Source organism: Zingiber officinale, chromosome 9A (assembly GCF_018446385.1).
Source record: "Zingiber officinale cultivar Zhangliang chromosome 9A, Zo_v1.1, whole genome shotgun sequence".
NCBI classification, from domain to species: Eukaryota; Viridiplantae; Streptophyta; class Magnoliopsida; order Zingiberales; family Zingiberaceae; genus Zingiber; species Zingiber officinale.
In genome coordinates, this window is record NC_056002.1 from 127,793,323 (window position 1) to 127,817,169 (window position 23,847).

The 23,847-nt window shown below is 39.3% G+C and overlaps 1 protein-coding gene across 1 annotated transcript; it reads right to left on the reverse strand.

Moving 5' to 3' along the window:
• Window positions 1-2,715: 2,715 nt before the first annotated feature.
• Window positions 2,716-6,872, reverse strand: LOC122021103 (protein TRAUCO-like). Its single transcript, XM_042579186.1, has 2 exons — window positions 5,714-6,872; window positions 2,716-3,568 (listed from the first exon to the last, which is right to left on the reverse strand). The coding sequence occupies exons 1-2, from the start codon at window positions 6,720-6,722 to the stop codon at window positions 3,297-3,299; spliced, it is 1,281 nt and encodes a 426-aa protein (XP_042435120.1). The 5' UTR covers window positions 6,723-6,872; the 3' UTR covers window positions 2,716-3,296.
• Window positions 6,873-23,847: the final 16,975 nt, after the last annotated feature.

Sequence of the window (23,847 nt, forward strand, 5' to 3'; positions counted from 1 at the left end):
GAGGGGACATGGATATCTAGATCAACGCTGAGTATGACTAGGTCGAGGTAGACCGAAGGGATGGATATCCAAGTTGTACTTGGGGGTGCCTTGAGTTTAGAGGTACACTGGACACGACCCGCTCAAGAGGAGACCACATATTAAGCATCATTGGTTATTCCTCTTATGAATTAGTGTAACTGATCTTTTGGCTTGAGACCTTCATTTATTCTATGCGTGGAGTTATGTGCTTTGACGCCGTTAAAAACAGTCTTTAATCGGATTGTGATTAATATGGTAGTTGGGTGTATGACAAAACAAAGAGAGAATAGTGTTGAGTCAATAGAGGATTCATCGCTCTATTGGATTAGGAGTTAACATCCTGACCGCTTGATAGAGATATTAGTGACTCAAAATCCATGACCATGGGAGGAATGATTTATCATTCAAGAGGAGTCTATTATATCTTGGAAATCAAGTAAAACAATTAATTTGGTAATGATGCATAATGTATCGAATTAATTGGGATGTAGGCTTTAGATGAATAGATTGAATTACATAGTAATCGGTTCATAGTGGTTTACAGTTTATGACTGATATTAATTTTATCACGTTGGGTGGCTATAAACTATTACTAGACAGTTACCTTAGTCCGTGTATAGATTTACACTGCCTTCGTGTATAAAACCTAGAGGGTCGCACGCATAGCACGTAGACATGAATAATGGTATCGGAGGCTAATTGAGATCAAGATCAAATATGGATTTATTTGATACAAAGAAGAGAGAATTCGAATAGCCATAGTCATAATGATTAATGGAGAATTCGAAGAGTCATCATAATGATAATTAATGAATAATTTGAAGAGTTATCATAATGAAAGTTATAAATGAAGAATTTATGGAGCCTATAACTCTTCATCTTCCTTATTAATGAAGATCATAAATGATGAATTAATTGAAAGCTTAACTCTTCGTATTCCTTGGAAGCTATAAATAGTCATCCTCGGAAAGATGCAAGGAAGAATTGATTCTCTCCGAGTTTCCCTCGTCAACTTCTTCTTCGTTCGGAAGAGATCGTAGTGCTTCCAAGGCTTTGTCGATTCAAGAGGCTAGCACCTAACGGATCGTGTCAAGTTCGTGATCTAGTGCACGTGGATACCGCTAGAGGAGTCACACGTGGGGTTCTTATATGTTTTATTTGTCCGTGATATTATTCACACCTATCGAGGACTCGAGGTATGTTTTATATAATTTTGTGTAAAATTATATGTACCACGAAAGATCCATTATTCATTATATGTCTTTCGCTGCGCTCCGAACCCAATAGAAACTCGATACGTCCGAATATGTCTTTCCTATGCTTTGACCACCTGCACTAATGACTAGCTGTCACCCGTAATTTACCTCCTCCGTGTTGACCTGAGGACGGGTTGATGAGGGTGCTGGGGGTGAGCGAATCACTTTTTGCCCCATGTATTTATATGGAGTTATGAACTATGTTAAGAAATTTTATAAGTAATATCAAATAATCACTTCATAAACGCTTTGACTACGTTTTTGTTGCTTTGATGATATTTTTAACTTTAATGCTTGTCGTGGACCAAGTCTTTTTCATATGTTCCTCAAATTTGATATCAAGATTGTTTGATTAGATTAGGTTTGGAGTTGAGCATGTGTATTGGGGGTAGGGTTACTGAATATGTTCTTCATTTTGTTAGAGATAAAGATGAAGAGAAATTGGATGCTCTTATTTTGATTTTTTTTTGAAAAAAAAACACTGAATGAAAAGTAGATTCCAATATGAAAGGGAATTTATGTTCATAATGGATCACAACCCTAGTTGTTGTGAACATGTATACATGAGATAGTTTCTTCCACGTGGATTCTTATAATTCTGTTACTAAAATTTATGGATCTAAGGACATCTGCAATGAGAGGTTTATAACATATAATTTATGCTATAAAATTTTCAATATAAATCATTCCCCCACTATATAGGTGGGGGTTATATTTTTTTTTATAAACCTGTATCAAAATCTTGGGATCAGGTCTATAAAAAAAATAATAGAGAGAGGATAAAAAGAGAATTTTAAAAGAACTGAAATTTTTAAAAGAGAAATTTTATGATAATAAAGAGTGATTTTTAAATGAAATAAAGATTTTAATTTTTGATGTGACATGACAAAGCATAAACCTTTTTAAGAGATTTACAACTACCGATGCCCGGTATTGTTAAAAAAAAATTAATGATAATATTAATTTGGCATGTCATCATTAAATGATGAAATGTTTGTAGAGTGATGTTAATAAATTATACTACACTATGTTAAAATTTTGTAACAAAACCTATTTTACATATATAATTATTATTATTCATAACATTGTCATTAATGATACCTTAAATGACAACTGTATAAAATTAATTGTAAAATAGAGTTGTGATCGAGTTGACTTTTTCATATCAAGTTATAGATGGATTTTCATTCATAACATTGTCATCATTTATACTTTAAATTATAGTACGGCATATTCATAACTTTGGTGTTCGAGTTGACTTCAGTGAAGAGTACATGCACAAGCTAAATCCCTACTAGGATTTCTAGGATGCTTAGTTGAGCAAATCCAAAGTCGTTACATCGTAAAGAAAATAATGCCATAACATTTAGCTCAAACTAAATGCAAAGGCTTACACATCACCATATACTTTGAATGAACAGCAGAAATAACACACTTCAAAACAGAACCAGTGTTATGATATGCCAAGGAAATTGAAAGATTGTATCAGTGAGAGCAAAAGCATATTGATCCACACAGAACACTCCACATTATAATATCATGAGAGCCAAACCACATTTTGTTCTGGAGTTAAACTCTATCTAGTTCCCTCGCAACAGATTTTACTATGCATAAGATTATCTCCTATTCCTGCCATGCTACTGAAAGGGAAAAGAAATTGCAAGTAAAACCCTTTTTTTTAAATAAGCTTCGAGTTGGATCTGAACTCGTTGCAAAAAATAAACTAGGACAACGCCAATGCACCTCCAAATCTGTCGCCCACTGGATTGTGGCAGATGTTAAGACCTTTGAACTATCAGAGAGGTTGATGTTTGCTGATCACTCTGAGTCAAGCAGCTCAGTATTCATGGAACAGCAATGCCAAACCACGACATAATCCAATAATATACGTTAGAATATCGTAAGTACTCAGCTTTGGAGTCAGTAATAGCAGCACAATCAGACATCATAATCATTCATCATGGTTTTGTCACCAAAATCATAGACTTGCATTTGGTGGAAGTGAAAAAAAAATAACACTTAACTTGTTTTCTCTGAGAAGCCATTTTCCGCACCTTCAACCTTGCAATCGAGTCCATGGTAAGCAACCTCAATCATTGGCTGTGGAATTGCACGGCCACCAAAATCTTGCGGGAATTTATTGAAGTCTGGCCCAAAATTGAATCGAACTTCACAGTTAGGCTGGTTAGGAAGTGTGTACATTGAGGCGGCAGGGAAATATCGGCCTCCAAAAAGGTTAGTGAAAGCTACACCTTGACAAACCCCATTCTTGAAGAATGATATTTCACTCCCTGTAAAGTTGTGTAATGACAATTAGCAAATCATCTGCGGGGGTGCACAAAATGTAAAAAAATCTGAGTAAATTAATATTTAGCATTTGGAGTTTGAGAAAAATCACAATTAAATTGCATCTTTGTTTTTTCTGGAACTGTTTACAAGAGCAAATATGGCATTAAATACCAGAAAGAAACAACTCAACCAGTCTTACACATACCTATGAATTTGAACATAGGAATGTTTCCAGGTAAAGAACTAGAAATAATACATGCCACGATACACTAAAAAACAATATAATATTCTTACAGTAAACAAAACACAATACACTAAAAATTAATATAATATTCTGACAGTAAACAAAATGGGTTGGAGAAAAGGTTAGAGAAATAGAAAATATAGGTTTTACAATTTAGTAAAATGGACAAGTTTAAAAAAACTATAGAAATTATGTAAGGCAAGGATTATAAGGATAAGAAAGTTGAATACAGAATTATTGTTCTAAAGTTAACTTTAGGAAACAATGCACCAAATGTTATAAATTGACGAGTCATATCAATCTATGAAAAGAAAGGTGATATACAACAATACAAATTGTTTAAGCTATAGAGGCATCAAAATGATAAGTTTATAACATGAAATTTTGTGAAAGGGGAAAACAAGACATGGAATAACTATTTCTATAAAACAATTTAAGTGTGTCTAGAAGATCGACCATGGATGCTATTTATTTAATGAGACAACCATGGAAAAATATACAGAAAGGGGAAAAAATCATAAAATTTTTTATTGAGTTCGAAAAGGTTTATAGGTAAAACAAACATATCTGAAAATCAATTTCCCTAAAACTATAGGTTTACATCAACTATTAGCTCCAAGTACCTAACAATATAATCTTCAACATTAGAAGCAATAAGATTATAATCCTGTTTGCACATTCTTTCTCAAAATTTTGCCACAGCAGAAACCATTTCCCTCAACACATTCCTTAGGAACTTGGGTGCTAACTATATTTAGTACTCTTCTCTACAGATTAAAATAATCCTAAACCAAAGAGCTGATAGAATAACCCATAAAAAGTTTTTTTTTTTAAAAAAAACTGAATTATGTGCTTTGACTTCATGCTACAATAATGCTACTTTTCACAAACAAAAATGTCAAGCGAATGCCCCTAAAAATGTATAATTTCTTATGAATATCATGCATCATTCAATTGAAAAATGTTTAGAGTATTGCTATAGAAGATTTGCTATATGAAATCACAAAACAGAACCAAGAAGAAAGCCAGGCCTTCTCACCATAGGATCAATGATTTACAATAAAAAAGAAGTATACTCTTCCCAGAGGATTGAATGTGGAAAAAGAGTCTCTTCCATCTTTTAAAACATATTGTAACTTGAAACAAAGAAAGTAGATATAATTGAACTAATCAAACTGCTAATTTCCAGTAAAAATTGCAATAGAAAGCATGAATAAAGCAAGAGGCTTGAGATAACAACACATCAAGCACATGATAATTTTTCTCTACAAATCATTAAAGAACAAGGAATCTGAACAACAATTCTAGCACAGCCTTTCATGAAGCAAAAAAAAACCAGTTCATCCAATCACTTAGTGCATATTTTATCATCTGCATAAAGTTCATATGAAGCCAAATAAGCAGAAATAATAATAAGATATTAGCGAGAAGACTGTGACTAAATGAAGCTGAAACCATAATTGAACTCAGAGTGCAGCACTAATTTTCTGAAGAGTACATGAAGCTGGAAAAACAAAACAACAACAAAAACAAAACAACAACCAAGCCTTATCCCACTAGGTAGAGAAAAACAAAAGAGAAAAAAAAAAACAACTTTAGTTTAGAGAGAAGCACTTCAACAGGAATCATTTATGCAACTCAATGACAAGTTCAAGAACAAAGCTAGATTATAATGTACTTGAACGAGTGGGAACCAATGAAAAAACAAATAACAATACTAGGCTGGAAGACAAGCATGCCTAAGGTTTTTCTAAGATAGAGTCAATTGAAACACGAAAGTGCTTTTTAACTTCTAGCTAATCTTCCATTCAAAGTAGGTAATCGAAATAGAAAAGTGAATGCAAGAAACTAAAAGTTAAAACTTTCAGCGATTAAACAACCTAGTTTTAAGAGAAGAGCTAACCTGGCACAACTTTGGGAGGGTCATCTTTCCCATCAGCAGAGTAGGAGTACCTTTGCCCCTTGTACCAGATCAAATGAGGTGGCTTTGGTGCATACGAAACTCCATCCGGAAGATTAATATAGAACCCAATTACATCCCCTTCACAATACCCCTCATCTCCATACTTCTCCCGCAGGGCCTTGTGTATCTTACAGCCATCTATATCTCTGTACCCAAAGCTATTCCCGTCGTAACCCACAGGAGCCTGCAGGTCCCCTTTATCCGTCGTCCACCCAAGCCTAGTGTGTCCCGTCTCGCCAAGCCTAACGACTTTAACCTCGAAGTACCAGGCGCCCTCCTGCACGCCCCTTGTCGCCCTCACCATTCGGTACCCCTTTGTGCTGCCTGCCGCCAACCGGTCCTCGCTAAGCTCCACCTTCTCCGCTTTGTACACCCTCGAGAGGCAGATCGCGGCGTCGGGAGTGTCATCAGTCCTGTCGGTAAACCGGGGCATCGGGGTCATCACAACAGTTTCCTCGGCCGCAGCACCGTGGTGATTACTGCCAGATTTCCCCTTCTTCTTGCCCTTTCGCGACGTGGATTTCGTCCACACATTGTTGCCCTTCTTCTTAGGTTTCTTCACCGCGGCGGACCCGGAAGGCGGCGGCGGGAGCGGGGAAGCGGTGGAGGGAGCGGAGGCCGGAGAGGGAGACACGAAGGAGGACAAAGATCTCTGCTTTTTCCGAGCAGAACCGTTATCGTCGTCGGAAGAGGAGGTGGAGGAGGGAGGCAGCTCGTCTGCGACGGCCAAGGCGACAGCGTGCAGGGGGGTCTGGAGGGTCGAAGAATGGACGATGTCGTGATTAGGTCCGGATGCTTCTGCGTAGACTGATTCCGGAGGGGAGAGGAGGCCGACAGGCGGCCGCGAGACGGATTCCGGGAATCGAGGGGAAGGAATGCGATTGAGAGGTGAGCCCCAGCGCTGGTCGTCGGCTTCGTCGCCCTTGGAAGAGGATTGGTAGTTGTCCATAGTCGGGAGAGAGAAGCAAAGAGAAGTAGGGCAAAGACGCAGCGTTCCGGTTCGTCGGCATATCAAATAGAGTCGGCTGATCAAATTGAGGCAACCTGTTACGAAAATAAATGAAACAAAAACAAACGGAAATTCAGTTAATTTTTTTAGGTGACCGATTCGAAGAAAATCCATCTAGGCATTCTTAAATTTATCCTCCTATTAAAAAAATAAAAAATAAAAAATTCCTGCTTTATAGCTTGATATGAAAACCTATTTGATAATTTAACTAGTGAATATGAGTACTCATGTTCACTTGGCAAAATTGGTGATACCTCAATTTGGGTTGGACTGGACTGATCTAGCCCACTAAATAATTTAAATAGATTAGATTAAAATTTTATTAATCTATTTAAAACAGGCCTAAACTGATTAGTTCGTGTGGGTTGTGGGTCAAGGCACGGGGCCGCGGATTAAGAAGAGAAAAAATAAAAAGAAAACTCAACATAAAAATATACTTTTAAATCAAAATTTATTGATGAAAGTATCAAAAGAGTGCGGGGTCACTCTTTCATCTTTATTTTGTTAAGGTGACAATTTCATCTTTATTTTAATTGATGAAATGATCAAATTGAATGAATTGTAGAGATTTTTTTATTTTATTTTATTTTTATTTTTGATGGGTTGATTGTCTAACCTACAATCCATTTTAGGTTGGACTGAATTAGGGATTGCTCAGTCTAATAAGATGGCGACCTAGTTTATCCCACCCAATCAGATGATGAATTTTTTATGAACCGACTCACTCCGTCATAATCAATCCATCTGACAACTCTATGTTAGAGAAGCAACATATTTAGATGTTTGTTTTTAGACAGTGTTATTAATTTTATAATTAATACAGACTCATTGCCCCCTCAATATAAGTCTAGAGTTCTTCACTATTTTAAAAGAGTTTATTTAGTTTTATTTTAAAAAATTATTAGAAAGAATAAATATGTAATTAATATATAAAAGGGTTAAAACCTCAATATAGTTTTATTTTTTTAATATGATATTAAATTCAAATTTGTTTTCTATAAAATTAAACTTTTTTTCTTCTAAATTCTAAATGTCTATCATTATTGCTTCCACCGTTTAGTACCTTGCTCTAAAACTTTAAATTATTTGTTCCTGAACTCTTGATTTCGATTATCACTGCCTCTATAATAACTATACTTATTAGGTTTTAGAGTGGCTCCTGAGATTATGGTACAATAATAGAATATTTAAATTATTATTCAGGTATTCATAATTTGATTCTCAATTATAATAAATTTGTAGAAGTATTTTTTTCAAATGAGAACATAATCAAAGGATACGAGACTTCTTAGCTGTCTACCATAAACACTTTTTGATTTATTTTAATAGTCGATAAAAGAAATTCATATAATCATAAACTGATTGAATTTACTTTTTTTTTTTTTTTTTTATATTAAGTAGTCACTTATCTATCGTGCAACTAGCATCTTCTGAATCATTCCTTTTCCAAACATCTACTACTATTTTGTTAGTAATTATATATTTATATATAACAAGCCACAAGAATAAAACTAGATTTTTCTAACTTGTATTTTCTCTTTTAGTGTAAAACGAAAATTAAAACGGGGAGAGCCCCCACTTGCCGAGCAAGAGGTTCTATGATATCCATAAACAAATACATTTAAAGATTTTCTCTTCCAATATTTTGAAAAATATTAATTGGCAATAGAGAGATAAAACAGTCACCATAGTGGCCCCTTTAGGATCATCCTCTACTATCTAGAATAGAAGTAAATTATAGGAGGTTTCCTAGGGTTAAGGCAACTAATTTCATACCCGTTGGAAATTGACCCAGAACTATTGATAGTAATATTCTTACATAAACCAACTATCCAGCCTGTATTAATCTACTTTGTAGTACTAAAGTGCCACAAATAAAAATTTAATAAATTTAGATGCCCTTCAAATTACAAGAAATGATGATTCTATAGGATCGAATTTGACGCTAGAGGGGGGTGAATGGGGGTGAATAGTATTGCTATTATGAATTTTAAAAATGAGTAGATAGTAAATAAAATAGTTAAATCAATCAGAGTAGCACAACGAAAATAAAATTTACTTAGATTGATTCAATCAAGTAAGACAAGACAATAAGCATATAATAGATTTAGCTAATAGTTAAGCATGTAAGTAGTTGATCAATCAAATCAGAAACAGACACATACAACAGTAATAATAATATGATTCTTATTTCTAAATTTCTCTTAGGTGGAGATATAAAAATGAAGCACAATAACAAAATAAAGTAATACAATAGAAATGAAAATGTACTCAAGGTGTTGTCGATCTGAAATGAAGCGCATGTTGTAGTGTGTCATAACACAACGGGCGAAGGAGCACTTAGAGTATGAGAACAAGAGTGGATCTATAAAGATGAGTCATTTCAAACATTGCCTCGAAACTTCTTATATAGAACTCCTCCTATCGCCTAGAGCATTCCCAGTCGCCTGTATCAGTGCTAACGTGGGTACAACTTTTATCCATTCGATAATGTTAACGAAACTCTCTGGCCGACTAGACACCCTCTTGTCGCCTGGAAAGGGGTCAAATCTCATCTTGATATGACCCGCTCAGATTTTTGATAACGCTATCTCTCGGACACTTGGAAGCTGCTCTGGTCGCCCGTATCGCTCAGTCGCCTGAACTCAATACAGTTGCTTGGACCCTTCGAAATCCCTTCGTTGAGAGTTTTCACCCAACAGTCACCCCCGGACTCTCCTCCGATTGCCTGGAACCATTAAATATACTTTCCTACAATTGTTACACGTAATAAGTAGGATATAGAATGTAAAGTTATTCACACTTACGTTGAGTCTAAATGTTTAGCTTTTAATTGACTTATCTAAACTAAGTTGCCAAGTCATAGCTCCCTGCTGCTTCCATTTGGACTTGTTTGCTAAGCCTTTAACTCCCATCTAACTCCACCTAGACTTGATTCACCTTGCACCTAATTAGGAATTTGTTTGCTAAGCCTTAATCATTTGAACTTGATTCACCTAGCCTCTTAGCTACGAATTTGTCTGTCAAACCTTAATCACTTAGATTTGATTCACCTAGCCTCTGGCTAGGAATTTGTCTATAAAGTCTTAATCATTTGGACTTGATTCACCTAGCTTTCAATTAGAAATTTATCTGCTTGGTTTCCAACCAAGACTTAGCTCATATCTGATTTCCAATCGGGATTTCAGATGCTTAGATCTAATAGGACTTAGTCACTGCCTAGTTTACAACCAAGACTTCAACATTTGTCAAGTAACATGAACCTGCAAACTTGACTCAATTGGTTAAATCAAAACTAACCTAACTTTAACCTTAGTCATATATCAAAACTCTGAGTTAAATATTGTGCACCTAGTTCCGATAATCTCCCATTTTTAATAGTATGAAAACTAATTTAAAGTTACTAAATAATAATAATAATAAAAGTTAGATTTTTGAATTTATATTCAATGTATAACTAAAAATTGAGTTAGTGCAATCATACGTAAATATAAGAAATACAACTTCTCCTTAATTATTGCTCCCCTTTAATCATATAAGGAATTAAATTTAAAAGTTAATTTAAATAAAATAATTTTTTTATACTTTTAACCCTTTCTCTTTCTCTCCCTTTTTCATATATTGATGAGTGCATTTCGTATAAGATTTTTATTAGTATTTTGCACTAATCTTATGATACTCTAGGAGCATAGTTTACATGGTTTATCCCTTTTAGTATTGTTTTACTATTTTTCTTGTTTAGAAATATACTCTTGTACTTTTTCATTGATAGGATGAAGAACTGGAGATAAGATGGAATTAAAAGAACCTTGGAACAAAGACATCAAGCAAATAATACACTCTAGACGTGCCCCAAGGCACAGGCGTATTGCTCGAGATGAAAAGAGCAAAAACAAAACAACCATGGGATCTCCAGAATCACATAAGGCCCAACTGTGTGTTTTTCATATGACCATGCGTTTGTTGGGACCGAAAAGTAGCTAGAGGGGGGGGGGGGTGAATAGCTTTGCTTTTGCTCGTCGTGCTTCGTTGCTTGTTTCTTCAAAGTGATGCGCAGCGGAATACAAAGAAACAAATACAAACACGCTAACACTTGGATTTTACTTGGTATCCACCTCCAAGGGAGGTGACTAATCCAAGGATCCACACAACGCACGCACCCTCCACTAATGAAACTCTCCTTTATGGTAACTACCAAGGGCGGAGAAGCCCTACAAGACTCAATACAAGAAGAAGAAAGGGTAGTAAAGAAATACAAGCTTACAAGCTTACAATGAGTGCACAAACCCTAACCCTAGTTTCTTCTTCTTGCTTTGATCCGCCTCTTGACTTGGAAGAGCCTCCAAGAACCTTCAAGAACTGGCGATCCCGAGCTTGAGAAGAGCTGTGGAGGAGCTGGTGAAGATCTGAAATGAATCTGTGAAGAGATGCCGAAGACAACGCTCGCCTGCGGCTCAAATACGACGCAACGGTCGGATCCCGATCGATTGGATTGCTCCCAATCGATCGGGGAGGCTTTGGATCGATCCACGGATCGATCCAGAGCGCCTCTGTGCTCTGGGAAAAACGCCTGGATCGATCCACAGATCGATCCAGCGCTTATCGTGCGAAGCAGCAGCGTCTCAATCGATCCACTGATCGATTGGGACCTATGGATCGATCCACTGATCGATCCAGAGGCTCTCTGTTCGCTGGGAAAGGTCTGGATCGATCCACTGATCGATCCAGCACCTGGATCGATCCACTGATCGATCCAGCTCTTGGTTTTTGCCCAAAACCAAGTCCCAAACCTCTCAAACCAACATCCAGTTAACCTTGACCTGTTGGTACATCATGTCTAGCATCTGGTCACTCCTTTGACCTGCTAGGACTTCCCACACCAAGTGTCCGGTCAATCCCTTTGACCCACTTGGACTTTTCTCTTCATGCCAAGTATCTGGTCACTCCCTTGACCTACTTGGACTTCCACCAGATGTCTGGTCAACCTTGACCCAACTGGATTTGCCCTTGCCTGGCTTCACTCACCAGGGTTTTCCATCTGCCTAGCTTCACTCACTAGGACTTTCAATCTGCCTAGCTTCACTCACTAGGGCTTTCCTTCTGCCTGGCTTCACTCACCAGGTCTTTCACCTAGCTTCACTCACTAGGATTTTCACCTGGCTTCACTCACCAGGATTTTCCTTTGCCTGACATCCTAGTTAGGACTTCTCAGTCAAGTATCCGGTCATGCTTGACCTACTTGACTCTTCTTCAATCACACTGATCAGTCCCTGATCAGAATCTCCCCACATGAGCAACTGCACCTGCATTGTCCATGTGTCTACATGTATTGTCAAACATCGAAACTATGACCAAGACTCAAGCTTGGTCAACTCAGTCAACCTTGACCTAAGGGATATTGCAGCATCTGCCATGTTGGGTTTTTGGATGCGTATTTTAAAAATTTGCTTAAAAACAATTGGCAGAAGATTAATAATTTCCTAAATTATTATAACACACACATCACACACATCCATGATACACATATGCGCAAAACATAACCATAGATTAAAATTAGATATACCTGCGAGTTCGTAATTGAACCTTGTAGAGAGCATATAACTAGCCTCACAAGGCTAGCCTCTATTAGTATTTGTCACGCCCCGGAGGAGTCCCTGTCCGAAGAAATTTCGACAGCATCTCCCCTGTACGGCGGACAATCTGAAACTTTCTACATATCCACATACCTCAGCCACATGCGGCTGGAATAATAACAGTAATAAAACACATCACACAGGCATTCCACGCAGTTTAATAAGAAACAAACAAATCAGTATACCATGACTCGAAAGCAACCCTATTCAACTACACTCGTAAAGCTCAAATCCGACAAACTCACCTCTTCTACCGTCCAGGCAGGCATGTAGTAAAACACATCGAATAAAAATTTATCGACAAGTACAATCCATACAATATCCAGGTATCAAACAAAACCAAGTGTAACCATGGTCAAATAAGAAGCAAAACAAAACCAAAAGATCCATAAGTCTTCGGGGTCTTCAGGGGACCAACAACTAGAACTCTCTCCTGACAGCATCATCCTGAAATATAACAACAATGGAGGCGGGGTGAGTCCAACACTCAGCAGGTACAATTGATATGCAAAGTAAGGAAATAACACCTAACACTAATCATGCGCACAGTCTCCTGATAAAATAAAGGTAAATGCAAACCGAAGTAAACAAGAGAGAAACTGTACTAACCAGGACCTGGTATAAGGACAAACAGTCCAAGTGGTATAGAAATCCTGTATGCATGTCAAACATAAGTATCCAAACAATATGCAGCATATAAATGCAGCAAACACAAACACAAGCAATAAATACATCATGCATATGATGCCAATGTCATGGTCACCCCTGACGCCAGTCAGCCAACTCACAACAAAAGTGGGACCGAATGGGTAGGGCTGTGACGACCGTGCACTCTGCATCACTACCCCTGATGAGTGACCGAGTGGACGGGATGCTGTCGGAGTACACACATACTCCTACCCCAAATCATAAATGGGGTAGCTCAGTGCTCTCATCTCCCGGTACACTATGACGGGGAGGGATCTCTAACGTGCTACACGCTGCGTTACACTACCCATGAGCGGACCAACGGAGCACTGGAAGAGCAAACTGACGTGCTACCACGCTGCGTCACGCTATCCATAAGCGTCACAACGGAGCACCGAACAATGATGAAATTGGCGATATGCTCGACAATAATGGAGCAATCTATCACACAGCATGTAATCATGCGAATGGTGCATGACACTAAGCATGGTAATATACTGAACCAAATCTATATACATACATGATGTGCACCATAATCAATAAATCATATCAAAATTTCACAGATCAGATAGGGTATCACACCTAGGTCCTGAACATGGTGAAGCATGGTTATATTACTACCCCTAAGCATGTGTAATCAGGTAAGTAATAACATGAGATGCCAAAACAAACAAACAACCAAACATGTAACAGGTATCGGGTAGTGATTAACCGAAACAAATAAGAAACATAATCTTTGCTATTTGTTAAATTCATTACTATGCATATCAAATGACATAAGTCAAAAGTACCCGCCTCCAATCGAAAAGTCCAATCTGGTCCAAATATGACTCGAGATACTCGTCTCGCATCAAAGTCCTGTAATGTCAACCATATAATATATTTAGCTATATAGCTAAATAAAAATATCTAAATCTATTTACTAATCTTAACCTTCCTTTACTAAATCCAATGGTTAACTAGGGTTAATTGCCTTAACCCTAATCATAGCATTAGATTATAAATCTAAAGCTAATCCAATCTACATAATCCTACTACCCATGTAATCCATATTTATATAACAACAATATATTTACCTCAATCCAAAATTTCACCTAGATATAGGGATTTCTCTACTGGTCGTTGTCGGAGGTTCACGTTGCGATACTACTCAGATTTGGCAGCTCCGAAAGTTTTTCCCTCACTGCTGGAACAGAACTCTAACGATGGGACAGTGCTGGTTCCAACAAGAAGCTATAGCTTATCCTCAGATCTGGCCGGAAGTGACAAGATCCCTGCGCAACTCAGTTTGGTTGTCAAATTCGGCAAGAATAACACCCTACTCCTAAATCCAAATATAGGAGGAAAACTCACCTCAAATTCGGTCACCGGAAACCCTTAGTCAGTACTGTCACAGAGAACTTACGTGACTGAATCGGGCAAAGGAAAGAGATGTGCAGGTGAACTCGAGCTCTAGGCCAAATCTTCACTGCTCGGAAGGAAGGATGCGCCGGAAAGGGGCGCCGGCAGCTGTGGACCCAGTCTAGGGCACACTGAGGTCTGTCGGGGCGCGGCTCGCGGTGAAGATGGACTGAACAGCCGGTGCTAGGGCAGAGGGGAAACGTGTCGCTAGGGCACGCGAGGAAGGGGGCATCGCGGGAAGAGGAGAAGTGTCGGCACTGGAAAGGTGGCCGGCTGTCGGCTGTGGTGGTGGCGGCGCGTCGCTCGGCGAGGAGGAAGAGCACCCGGCGGTGCTGTCGGGTGGAGAAGGCGCAGAGAGGAGATAGGCTCGGCGTCGGCAGTGGAGATCAGAAGGAAGAAAGAACAGAAAGGATCGGGAGAAAAGAAATGCACAGATCCGAAAAGGAAGAGAGAATCGGCTGGGGAAGAAGAAATGAAGAGGAGGGGAAAAGTGGAGATCGGCTCGGGAGAGGAGAGGGGATGAAGAACCGCCTCGAGCGGTTAGGGCTCTGGAGGAGAAGGCGCGGGCGAAGAGAAGGAAACGGCGAGGGAAAGAAAAGAAAACAGAAAGGAAAAGTAAAAAGAAAATAAAACTTTTCCTCATTAAAACAGGGTAGTCTAAACAGGCTTTCCCGGGGCCTCGTTTTTATCCCCGTAAACTCGTCCATACGAGTTTCGAAAAATTTCCGAAAAATCTCCAAAAATTTCGGAAAATTACCTTACTAATATTCGCCTATTTTCGGTATTTTACAGTATTCACGCCGAGATACCTTCAAGAAGGCTTCCTTAAACCACAAGATTTTCATCTCTGATCAAAAAGTTTAAAAATTCACGTGATTTATCTCCCCTCTCTCACGTGCAATCAATCCTACACTTCTTAAGTACTTAAGGATTGCCTTGATGATCACCTAATGATCCATGTCTGGATCTGATTGATATCGGCTCGTGATACTCAGAGTGTATGATACATCAAGTCTAATACATAACATAGCGCATACATGATCAATCTTATAGTTGACGCATATGGGATCTCACTCATGCGTATTCTCTCGTCTTGTGTGCTCGGGCACATAGACTTTGAAAGGTGAATCTCATGTCTCATGGGAAGAAAACCTTTCTTGGATTCTTTCATGCTAAACTGCTTTAGTATCTTATCTATGTATGTAGACTGTGAACGACCGAGCAACTTTCTTGATCTATCTCTATAAATCTTAATCCCAAGGATATAAGTTGTTTCTCTCATGTCTTTCACAGAGAAATCTAGTTCATCTAATCTTGGAAATTTGTTTGCACTTTATGGAATTTTGTTTAGAGACCATGGTGAGAAATCTAGTTCATCTAATCGTGGCAATTTCTTGAATTTTTGAATGTGATAACCATGCATAATGACGAACTTTCAAAGACAATTGCAAAAGCTCCAAAAAAATGCCAAGTATACAAGACATGATATTCAAAAATAAATACTTCATGTGCTTTCAGTGAGAGTGAAAAATGTATTTAGTGAAGAAATTAGAGTTGTCGAGTATTGCATGATTATTGATGAAGCCTGAATAAGTAAAAAAGAGAGTAAATATCTATAGTATTAAGGTTCGTGGATACTAATAGATTCATTTAAGAACTTTTTTGGGGCTTGTTCATGTATCTAATACTGTGATTTTGATTTTAAAGGATGCTATATATTCTGCTTTGTCTCACTACAATTTGGATGTTAAAAATATTAGAGGTTAGGGCTACGATGGTGCTAATAATATAAGAGGCGAATTTAATGGATTACAAGCTTTGATTATAAAAAATTGTAAAAGTATTTATTATGTTCATTGCTTTGCTCATCGGTTACAATTGCCTTTAGTTGCAGCATCAAAAGATATGACGCCTATTCATCATTTTTTTGAGAGATTAACTTTTATCGTTAATATTGTTAGTTATTCATGTAAGCATAGTAAGGAATCGAAGAATGCCCATGCAGATGATATTGCACATTTGATTGCTATTAGTGAACTTAAGACAGAGCGTGGACTTAATCAAATAGGTAGTTGGTAGACCTATTTAAGATGTTTAGTGCATCATATACAATATTGCTTAGGGTATGGAGGATGGACTTCCTTCTCAAAGAGTATATGCAACATATGTTTATGATGAAATGATTTTTTTTGATTTTATATTCATCTTACATTTTATACAAGAGATTATGGGGATCATGTATATAATTTGTCAGGCTTTGTAGTAAGTCTTAGGATATTATAAATAAAATGGAGCTTGTATTATCTACCAAGAATTTACTTCAATATATAAGAGATAACTAATGAGATGATTTGCTTGTAAAAGTGAAATCTTTTTTGTGAACTTCAAAATATTGACATTCTTAATTTTAGTGTTTCGTATATTAATAGATAAGGTTGCACCCATCATCGTCAACACAATTTCACCATTAAGCATCATTATAATGTTGACCTCTTTTATGCTTCAATAAATTCACTATTGCAAGAAATTAATAGATGCTTTAGTGATAATGCTATGAAATTGCTCATTCTTAATAATGTCTTAAATCCTTAAAATGTAGCGCACAAGTTGTCACTCAGGCACTCGTAGTTCGATCCTCAACTACAGTGCATTTGTAAGAATTTTTCCTCCACATGGAGCGTACAACCATGAGATGCTGGGCTTCTAGGTCGTCCACCATGAGCGCTTTCCGATTTACCTTGGTAACCGGTGGAAAATTTTTGTGGGGCCAAATCTGTCATCCTAGGTTTAGTGTTACCTGATTCATCATTTTTTAAATCCTTAAAACATGAAGGAGTCTTTCAAAGTTGTGGATATATATAAATTAATTGAAAAGTTTTATGCCCAAGATTTTTAGAATTATGGATATATATATAAATTAATTGAAAAGTTTTATGCCCAAGATTTTACAAGAGATAAAAAAGAGCAATTGGAGGTGCAATTAAAGTATTACAAGTATAATGTAGTCAAAGGGTCTGATTACAAAAATCTTTCAACAATTTTAGAGTTATGTCAATGGTTGATGAAGACTAACAAGTTTGTTATATACAATATTATTTTTAGAATGATTGTACTTATGCATACTCTTCTAGTTTCCACTGATATTATAGAATGATCATTTTGCATGATAAATATCATGAAAATACGGCTTCGGAGTAAAATGAAGGATGCTTCTCTCTCATACGCGTTAATGGTATATATTGAAAAAGAAATTATTAGAATGTGAGCTCACAAGCTATCATTGAAAATTTCAAAAAATTCAAAAGAATACATAATTAATTATATTTATCACGCCCTGAGAGTAAGGTTGTCCGACGAAAATCGGACAACACCTCCCCTATAGCAGTGACAAATGAATCTTGTATACAAGATCACAAGCTCACAAGCTCACATAAGAAATAATCAACAACTCACACGGCTGGAACATACACAACCACGCAATTATATACTCACTCCACACGGCTGGAACAAAAAGAACATAACCACGCAGTTATATAGGCAACCCACATGGTTGAAACAAAAAGAATACAACAGAAGCAAATAAAATCACACAGCTACACGGTTGGTACAAACACAAACTACGTAGGATAAAACATTGATTGCATGCCGGCATGACTTACACCACAATACAAAACCCAAAACGAATAAATGTAGCCACAAGGCTCAAAAACCATAAACGAGACAACATAGCATAATACCAAGACCAAATACAGAGGGAAATGATCAATCATAGATATATAGACTCAGTAGGGAAATAAGAACATGATCATATATGACATAATAAACATACATACCCGTACCGATCTAACACATATGGTATAATGATCAGTAAATGTTGATACAGTCTGACCTGCCTGTTGTTTTGATGTTGACACTGATTTAAGTTTGTATCAGATATTAATTAAACTCAGATTGATTACTGATCAAAGTTGATCAGATGGAAGGGAAAAGTCCAAGTATAGAAACTTGGCACGCGGAGTCGGAGAGGGCTCGGTAGCTCGTTCTCTAGACCGGACGGAGTCGGAGAGGGCTCGGCAGCTCGTTCTCTGGACTAGGTCAGAGAGGGCTTGGTAGCTCGTTCTCTGGACCGGACGGAGTCGGAGAGGGCTCGGTAGCTCGGTCTCTGGACTAGGTCAGAGAGGGCTCGGTAGCTCGTTCTCTGGACCTGACGGAGTCGGAGAGAGCTCGGCAGCTCGTTCTCCGGACTAGGTCAGAGAGGGCTCGGTAGCTCGTTCTCTGGACTGGACGTGGAAGTCGGAGAGGGCTCGGTAGCTCGTTCTCCGGACTAGGTCAGAGAGGGCTCGATAGCTCGTTCTCTAGACCAGGAAGGCTTTAGGGTTTAGGGCTGGGAAGCTCTAAACCTACATAGGCATTGGATCGGTCTGTTGACCGATCCAGTGATACTATGGTTATCTGATCGGTCACCAGACCGATCAGTAACAAATCAGTAACTCTCTGTGAGAATTATTGATCGGTCACCAGACCGATCAGTAACCAATCAGTAACTCTCTGTGAGAATTACTGATCAGTCTGGTGACCGATCAGGAGACAACGGATTTCGGGAGAAAGGATAGGGGATCGGTCTGTGGACCGATCCACCTATAGCCTGATCGGTCCACAGACCGATCAGAGCCTTCCTGGACCGATCAGGCTATGGACTGATCGGTCAGAAAGGTTGTGGATCGGTCTGCTGACCGATCCACGATAATGTCTGTAGTTTCTGTTGTTTCTCTGCAACTTCTGATTCGTCTGATTTAACCATCTGCCGTGAGCTTTTTAATTTGCAGGTTGCAGGTATCATGCCAATGCTTAAATTCAAATTAAACTCCATCAGGAGAATAAAACAAAGGTTTCTTTCTACTGTGCTTCGCTGCAAATGATGCAATTGGAGTATCAACGTTCACTGGCTGCGATCTGACTGCGATCAGTTGACAGTCAGCCTGACTCTTGCTTATTGGTTCGAGCTCAGAGACACCTGTGAAGAACATGAGTTCTATTGGTGTGAGTTCAGAGAATCAGATGAGGAGGAAGAGTGATTGGCGACGCCTTAGCTTGCAGCAGCGATTCGATGCAGGTTGACAGTGATTCTATACAGGTTGAACGCAGTGGAAAAACAGATGCATAAGAAGAAGGAAGATAATAGAAGAACAGGAATCGATCAAGCAAGTGAAAAGGTTTTTTCGAGCTCTTGGCTGAGAAGTTGTTGTTTTCCTTCTTGTACTCTGCTGTCGTCTTCATGTGCCTGTGAGCGTATTCTTCATTCTTTCTAGCCACTGATTGCTGTAAGTTTTGGCACTTCATTTTCATTTCTCACCAGATCTGTGTAATTTGGCTTGGTTCTCAGTTGTTGGTGGCTTCCGTGCTCACCTACTTACCCCCGTCCGTGTCTCATTTTTAACTTTTAGAAAGAAACAAGTTGGTGAGGGACCTTCTAAGTCATCAACTGAGAAATCTAAACCTAAGGCTCGCTCCCGACCTCAACCATCTATTTCTGGAAGATTTCCAAACCATCACTTTGAACAAGCCTTTCAACAAAGAACCTTCAAACTGCTTCCGTGTAGGTCTGTGGATCAAAAATTCATGGATGAATTTTGTCCATCTGTGTCGGAAATACTTGCCTATTACAAACTTGATTCTCTAGTCTATTTAGAACGGGACATCAATTACGACTTAGTATATGAGTTTTATAATAATCTTCATCAAACTAATGATGTTAATTATAAAACTAGAGTTGCTAAGCAGACTATTGATTTCAATTTCTCGACCTTCTTTGATTATCTAGCTTGCCGGAGGTGTTCAGGAAATGTCTTTTCCATATACCTTGATTTACCAGACCCCTTACCTTCTCATTTTGATGTCTCATCTGACTCCATTTATGAGTATTTCTTCGGCCATCCAAGACCGGGTGGACAAGATGAGTTAGATGTTGATTTTCCTACCTTTGCAGCCCTGAGATTATCTGCCCCAGATTACATTCTCTTTAAGGTTGTCACAAATTGCCTTCTACCAATCACATCCAAACCCTTGTCAGAGATCCGACCATATCACTGCTTGATGCTTTATGGATTGCGTCGGCGTCTTGATTTTGACATCATGTCGAGCATTTATTGTCTATCATCTCCTATAGTGAGCCTAACAGCTTCACCGTTTATATGCCTTATGGGCATATAATTACGGATTGACTTGAGACCCTATATATTGATGTCTCAAAGGGAATGATAGTCAAGATGGTGAGGCAGGACTGCAGACTTGGAAAACGTGCATTTTCCAAGTCTGGCATCATAGGACAATATGGGGAGGTTCGTTGGAAGGACGGGAGAGCACTGGGTGAGTTACCACGGGCACCTCCACGACAGGTTGATGCTGCTCCTGTTGCTGCTCCTCCTCTTGCTGCTGCTGAGTATGGAGAGGCAGATCCTGATCTGCGCTGGCAGATCGCTGAGCTGGAGAGCCGCATCGATCAGCATGATGAGCTGCTGGCCGCTGAGCTCCATGGGCTGCGCGTTCGGATTGACCAGCGTTACGATGATCTACGCAGTCAGCAGTTGGCGACGCAGCAGGTGCTTCTGGGATGGATGGCCAGCTACCCACCTCCGCAGTATTTCTCGTGCTATCCACCCTCGAGCAGCAGCTTGCCGCCTCAGGGACTCATTCCTCCAGCTGATGATGATGATGCTCCTCATATTGAGGATGTTGATTGATACACTTTGTTTTATGTTGGTCATTTTGATTGTCTATGTTTCGGATACTGTTTGATAGATACATGTGTCTGACCTGGATATTAGCTGTTTTCATATATTTATGCTACTCGTTTTTCTATTACTTGCTTCTCTTTATGTTTCAGTTCTTATTGACTATTTATATACTTTTCATATGCCATATCTTGATTGTACACTTAGAAAGAATTCTATGTGGATTAAGAAAGAGACAATATGAGTTAAGGGGGAGTCCTTTAAGTCCTATTACCTAATTTGCACCTTTTCGGTGTTTGACAAAGGGGGAGAAGATAACTAAGTTTAGAGATGAATGAAGTTTTGATTTTAGGGGAGAGGATAACCTTGGGGATTATTGACTTCCTTACATAGTGTTGTATCCGTCTTAGGGGGAGGATCTTGATTCCCCTAAAATTATGGAAGATGAGCATTTCTGATCTAAACTTAAATCGTGTTGTCAAACAACAAAAAGGGGGAGATTGTTGATACAGTCTGACCTGGCTGTTGTTTTGATGTTGACACTGATTTAAGTTTGTATCAGATATTAATTAAACTCAGATTGATTACTGATCAAGGTTGATTAGATGGAAGGAAAAAGTCTAAGTATGGAAACTTGGCACGCGGAGTCCGAGAGGGCTCGGTAGCTCGTTCTCTGGACTAGGTCAGAGAGGGTTTGGTAGCTCGTTCTCTGGACCGGACGGAGTCGGAGAGGGCTCGGTAGCTCGTTCTCTGGACTAGGTCAGAGAGGGCTCGGTAGCTCGTTCTCTGGACCGGACGGAGTCGGAGAGGGCTCGGCAGCTCGTTCTCCGGACTAGGTCAGAGAGGGCTTGGTAGCTCGTTCTCTGGACCGGACGGAGTCGGAGAGGGCTTGGTTGGACTAGGTCAGAGAGGGCTCGGTAGCTCGTTCTTTGGACCGGACGGAGTCAGAGAGGGCTCGGCAGCTCGTTCTCCGGACTAGGTCAGAGAGGGCTCGGTAGCTCGTTCTCTGGACTGGACGTGGAAGTCGGAGAGGGCTCGGTAGCTCGTTCTCCGGACTAGGTCAGAGAGGGCTCGGTAGCTCGTTCTCTAGACCAAGAAGGCTTTAGGGTTTAAGGCTGGGAAGCTCTAAACCTACATAGGCATTGGATCGGTCTGTTGACCGATCCAGTGATACTATGGTTATCTGATCGGTCACCAGACCGATCAGTAACAAATCAGTAACTCTCTGTGAGAATTATTGATCGGTCACCAGACCGATCAGTAACTCTCTGTGAGAATTACTGATCGGTCACTAGACCGATCAGGAGGCAACGGATTTCGGGAGAAAGGATAGGGGATCGGTCTGTGGACCGATCCACCTATAGCCTGATCGGTCCACAGACTGATCAGAGCCTTCCTGGACCGATCAGGCTATGGCCTGATCGGTCAGAAAGGTTGTGGATCGGTCTGCTGATCGATCCACGATAATGTCTGTAGTTTCTGCTGTTTCTCTGTAACTTTTGATTCGTCTGATTTAACCATATGCCGTGAGCTTTTTAATTTGCAGGTTGCAGGTATCATGCCAATGCTTAAATTCAAATTAAACTCCATCAGGAGAATAAAACAAAGGTTTCTTTCTACTGTGCTTCGCTGCAAATGGTGCAATTGGAGCATCAACGTTCACTGGTTGCGATCTGGCTGCGATCAGTTGACAGTCAACTTGACTCTTGCTTATTGGTTCGAGCTCAGAGACACCTGTGAAGAACATGGGTTCTATTGGTGTGAGTTCAGAGAATCAGATGAGGAGGAAGAGTGATTGGCGACGCCTTAGCTTGCAGCAGCGATTCGGTGCAGGTTGACAGTGATTCTGTACAGGTTGAACGCAGTGGAAAAACAGAGGCATAAGAAGAAGGAAGATAATAGAAGAATAGGAATCGATCAAGCAAGTGAAAAGGTTTTTTCGAGCTCTTGGCTGAGAAGCTATTGTTTTCCTTCTTGCGCTCTGCTGTCGTCTTCGTGTGGCTGTGAGCGTATTCTTCATTCTTTCTAGCCACTGATTGCTGTAAGTCTTGTGCTTCATTTACATATCTCTGAAGACTTTGTGGAGAGGTTACTCCACCGAGAAGGAGGAAATCTTTAGCCGGAATCTATCCGGGGTGTGATTTACCGAAAGATCAAGGAATCGTCCACCTTACGGACACGCCGAGGAGTAGGGGCAAGTTATCCCCAAACCTCGTACATACTGGTGTTAGTGGTGCTTGTCTTTCTTTTTCGTGTATTACATTTTTGTTTGCATATTTCCGCTGCGCAAACGATTTGTAGGAAGAAATTCCTTAAGCATTTAGAGGAGGCTATTCACACCCCCCCTCTCTAGCCATCCGAAGATCCTAACAGTAAATACTATGGATCAGCAATATACCAGCTCATAACAACTGGATAATGTATATGGCGTTATAACCATGTATGATAAAAACAGCAATAGATCATCCAATGTGAGAACCACGCTCCATTATAAGAATACAACATATGTGGGAGCAACGCTCCACCACTAATAATCCATCGTATGTGGGAGCAGCGCTCCACCACAAGCAATACAACATATGTGGGAGCAACGCTCCACCACAAGCAATACAA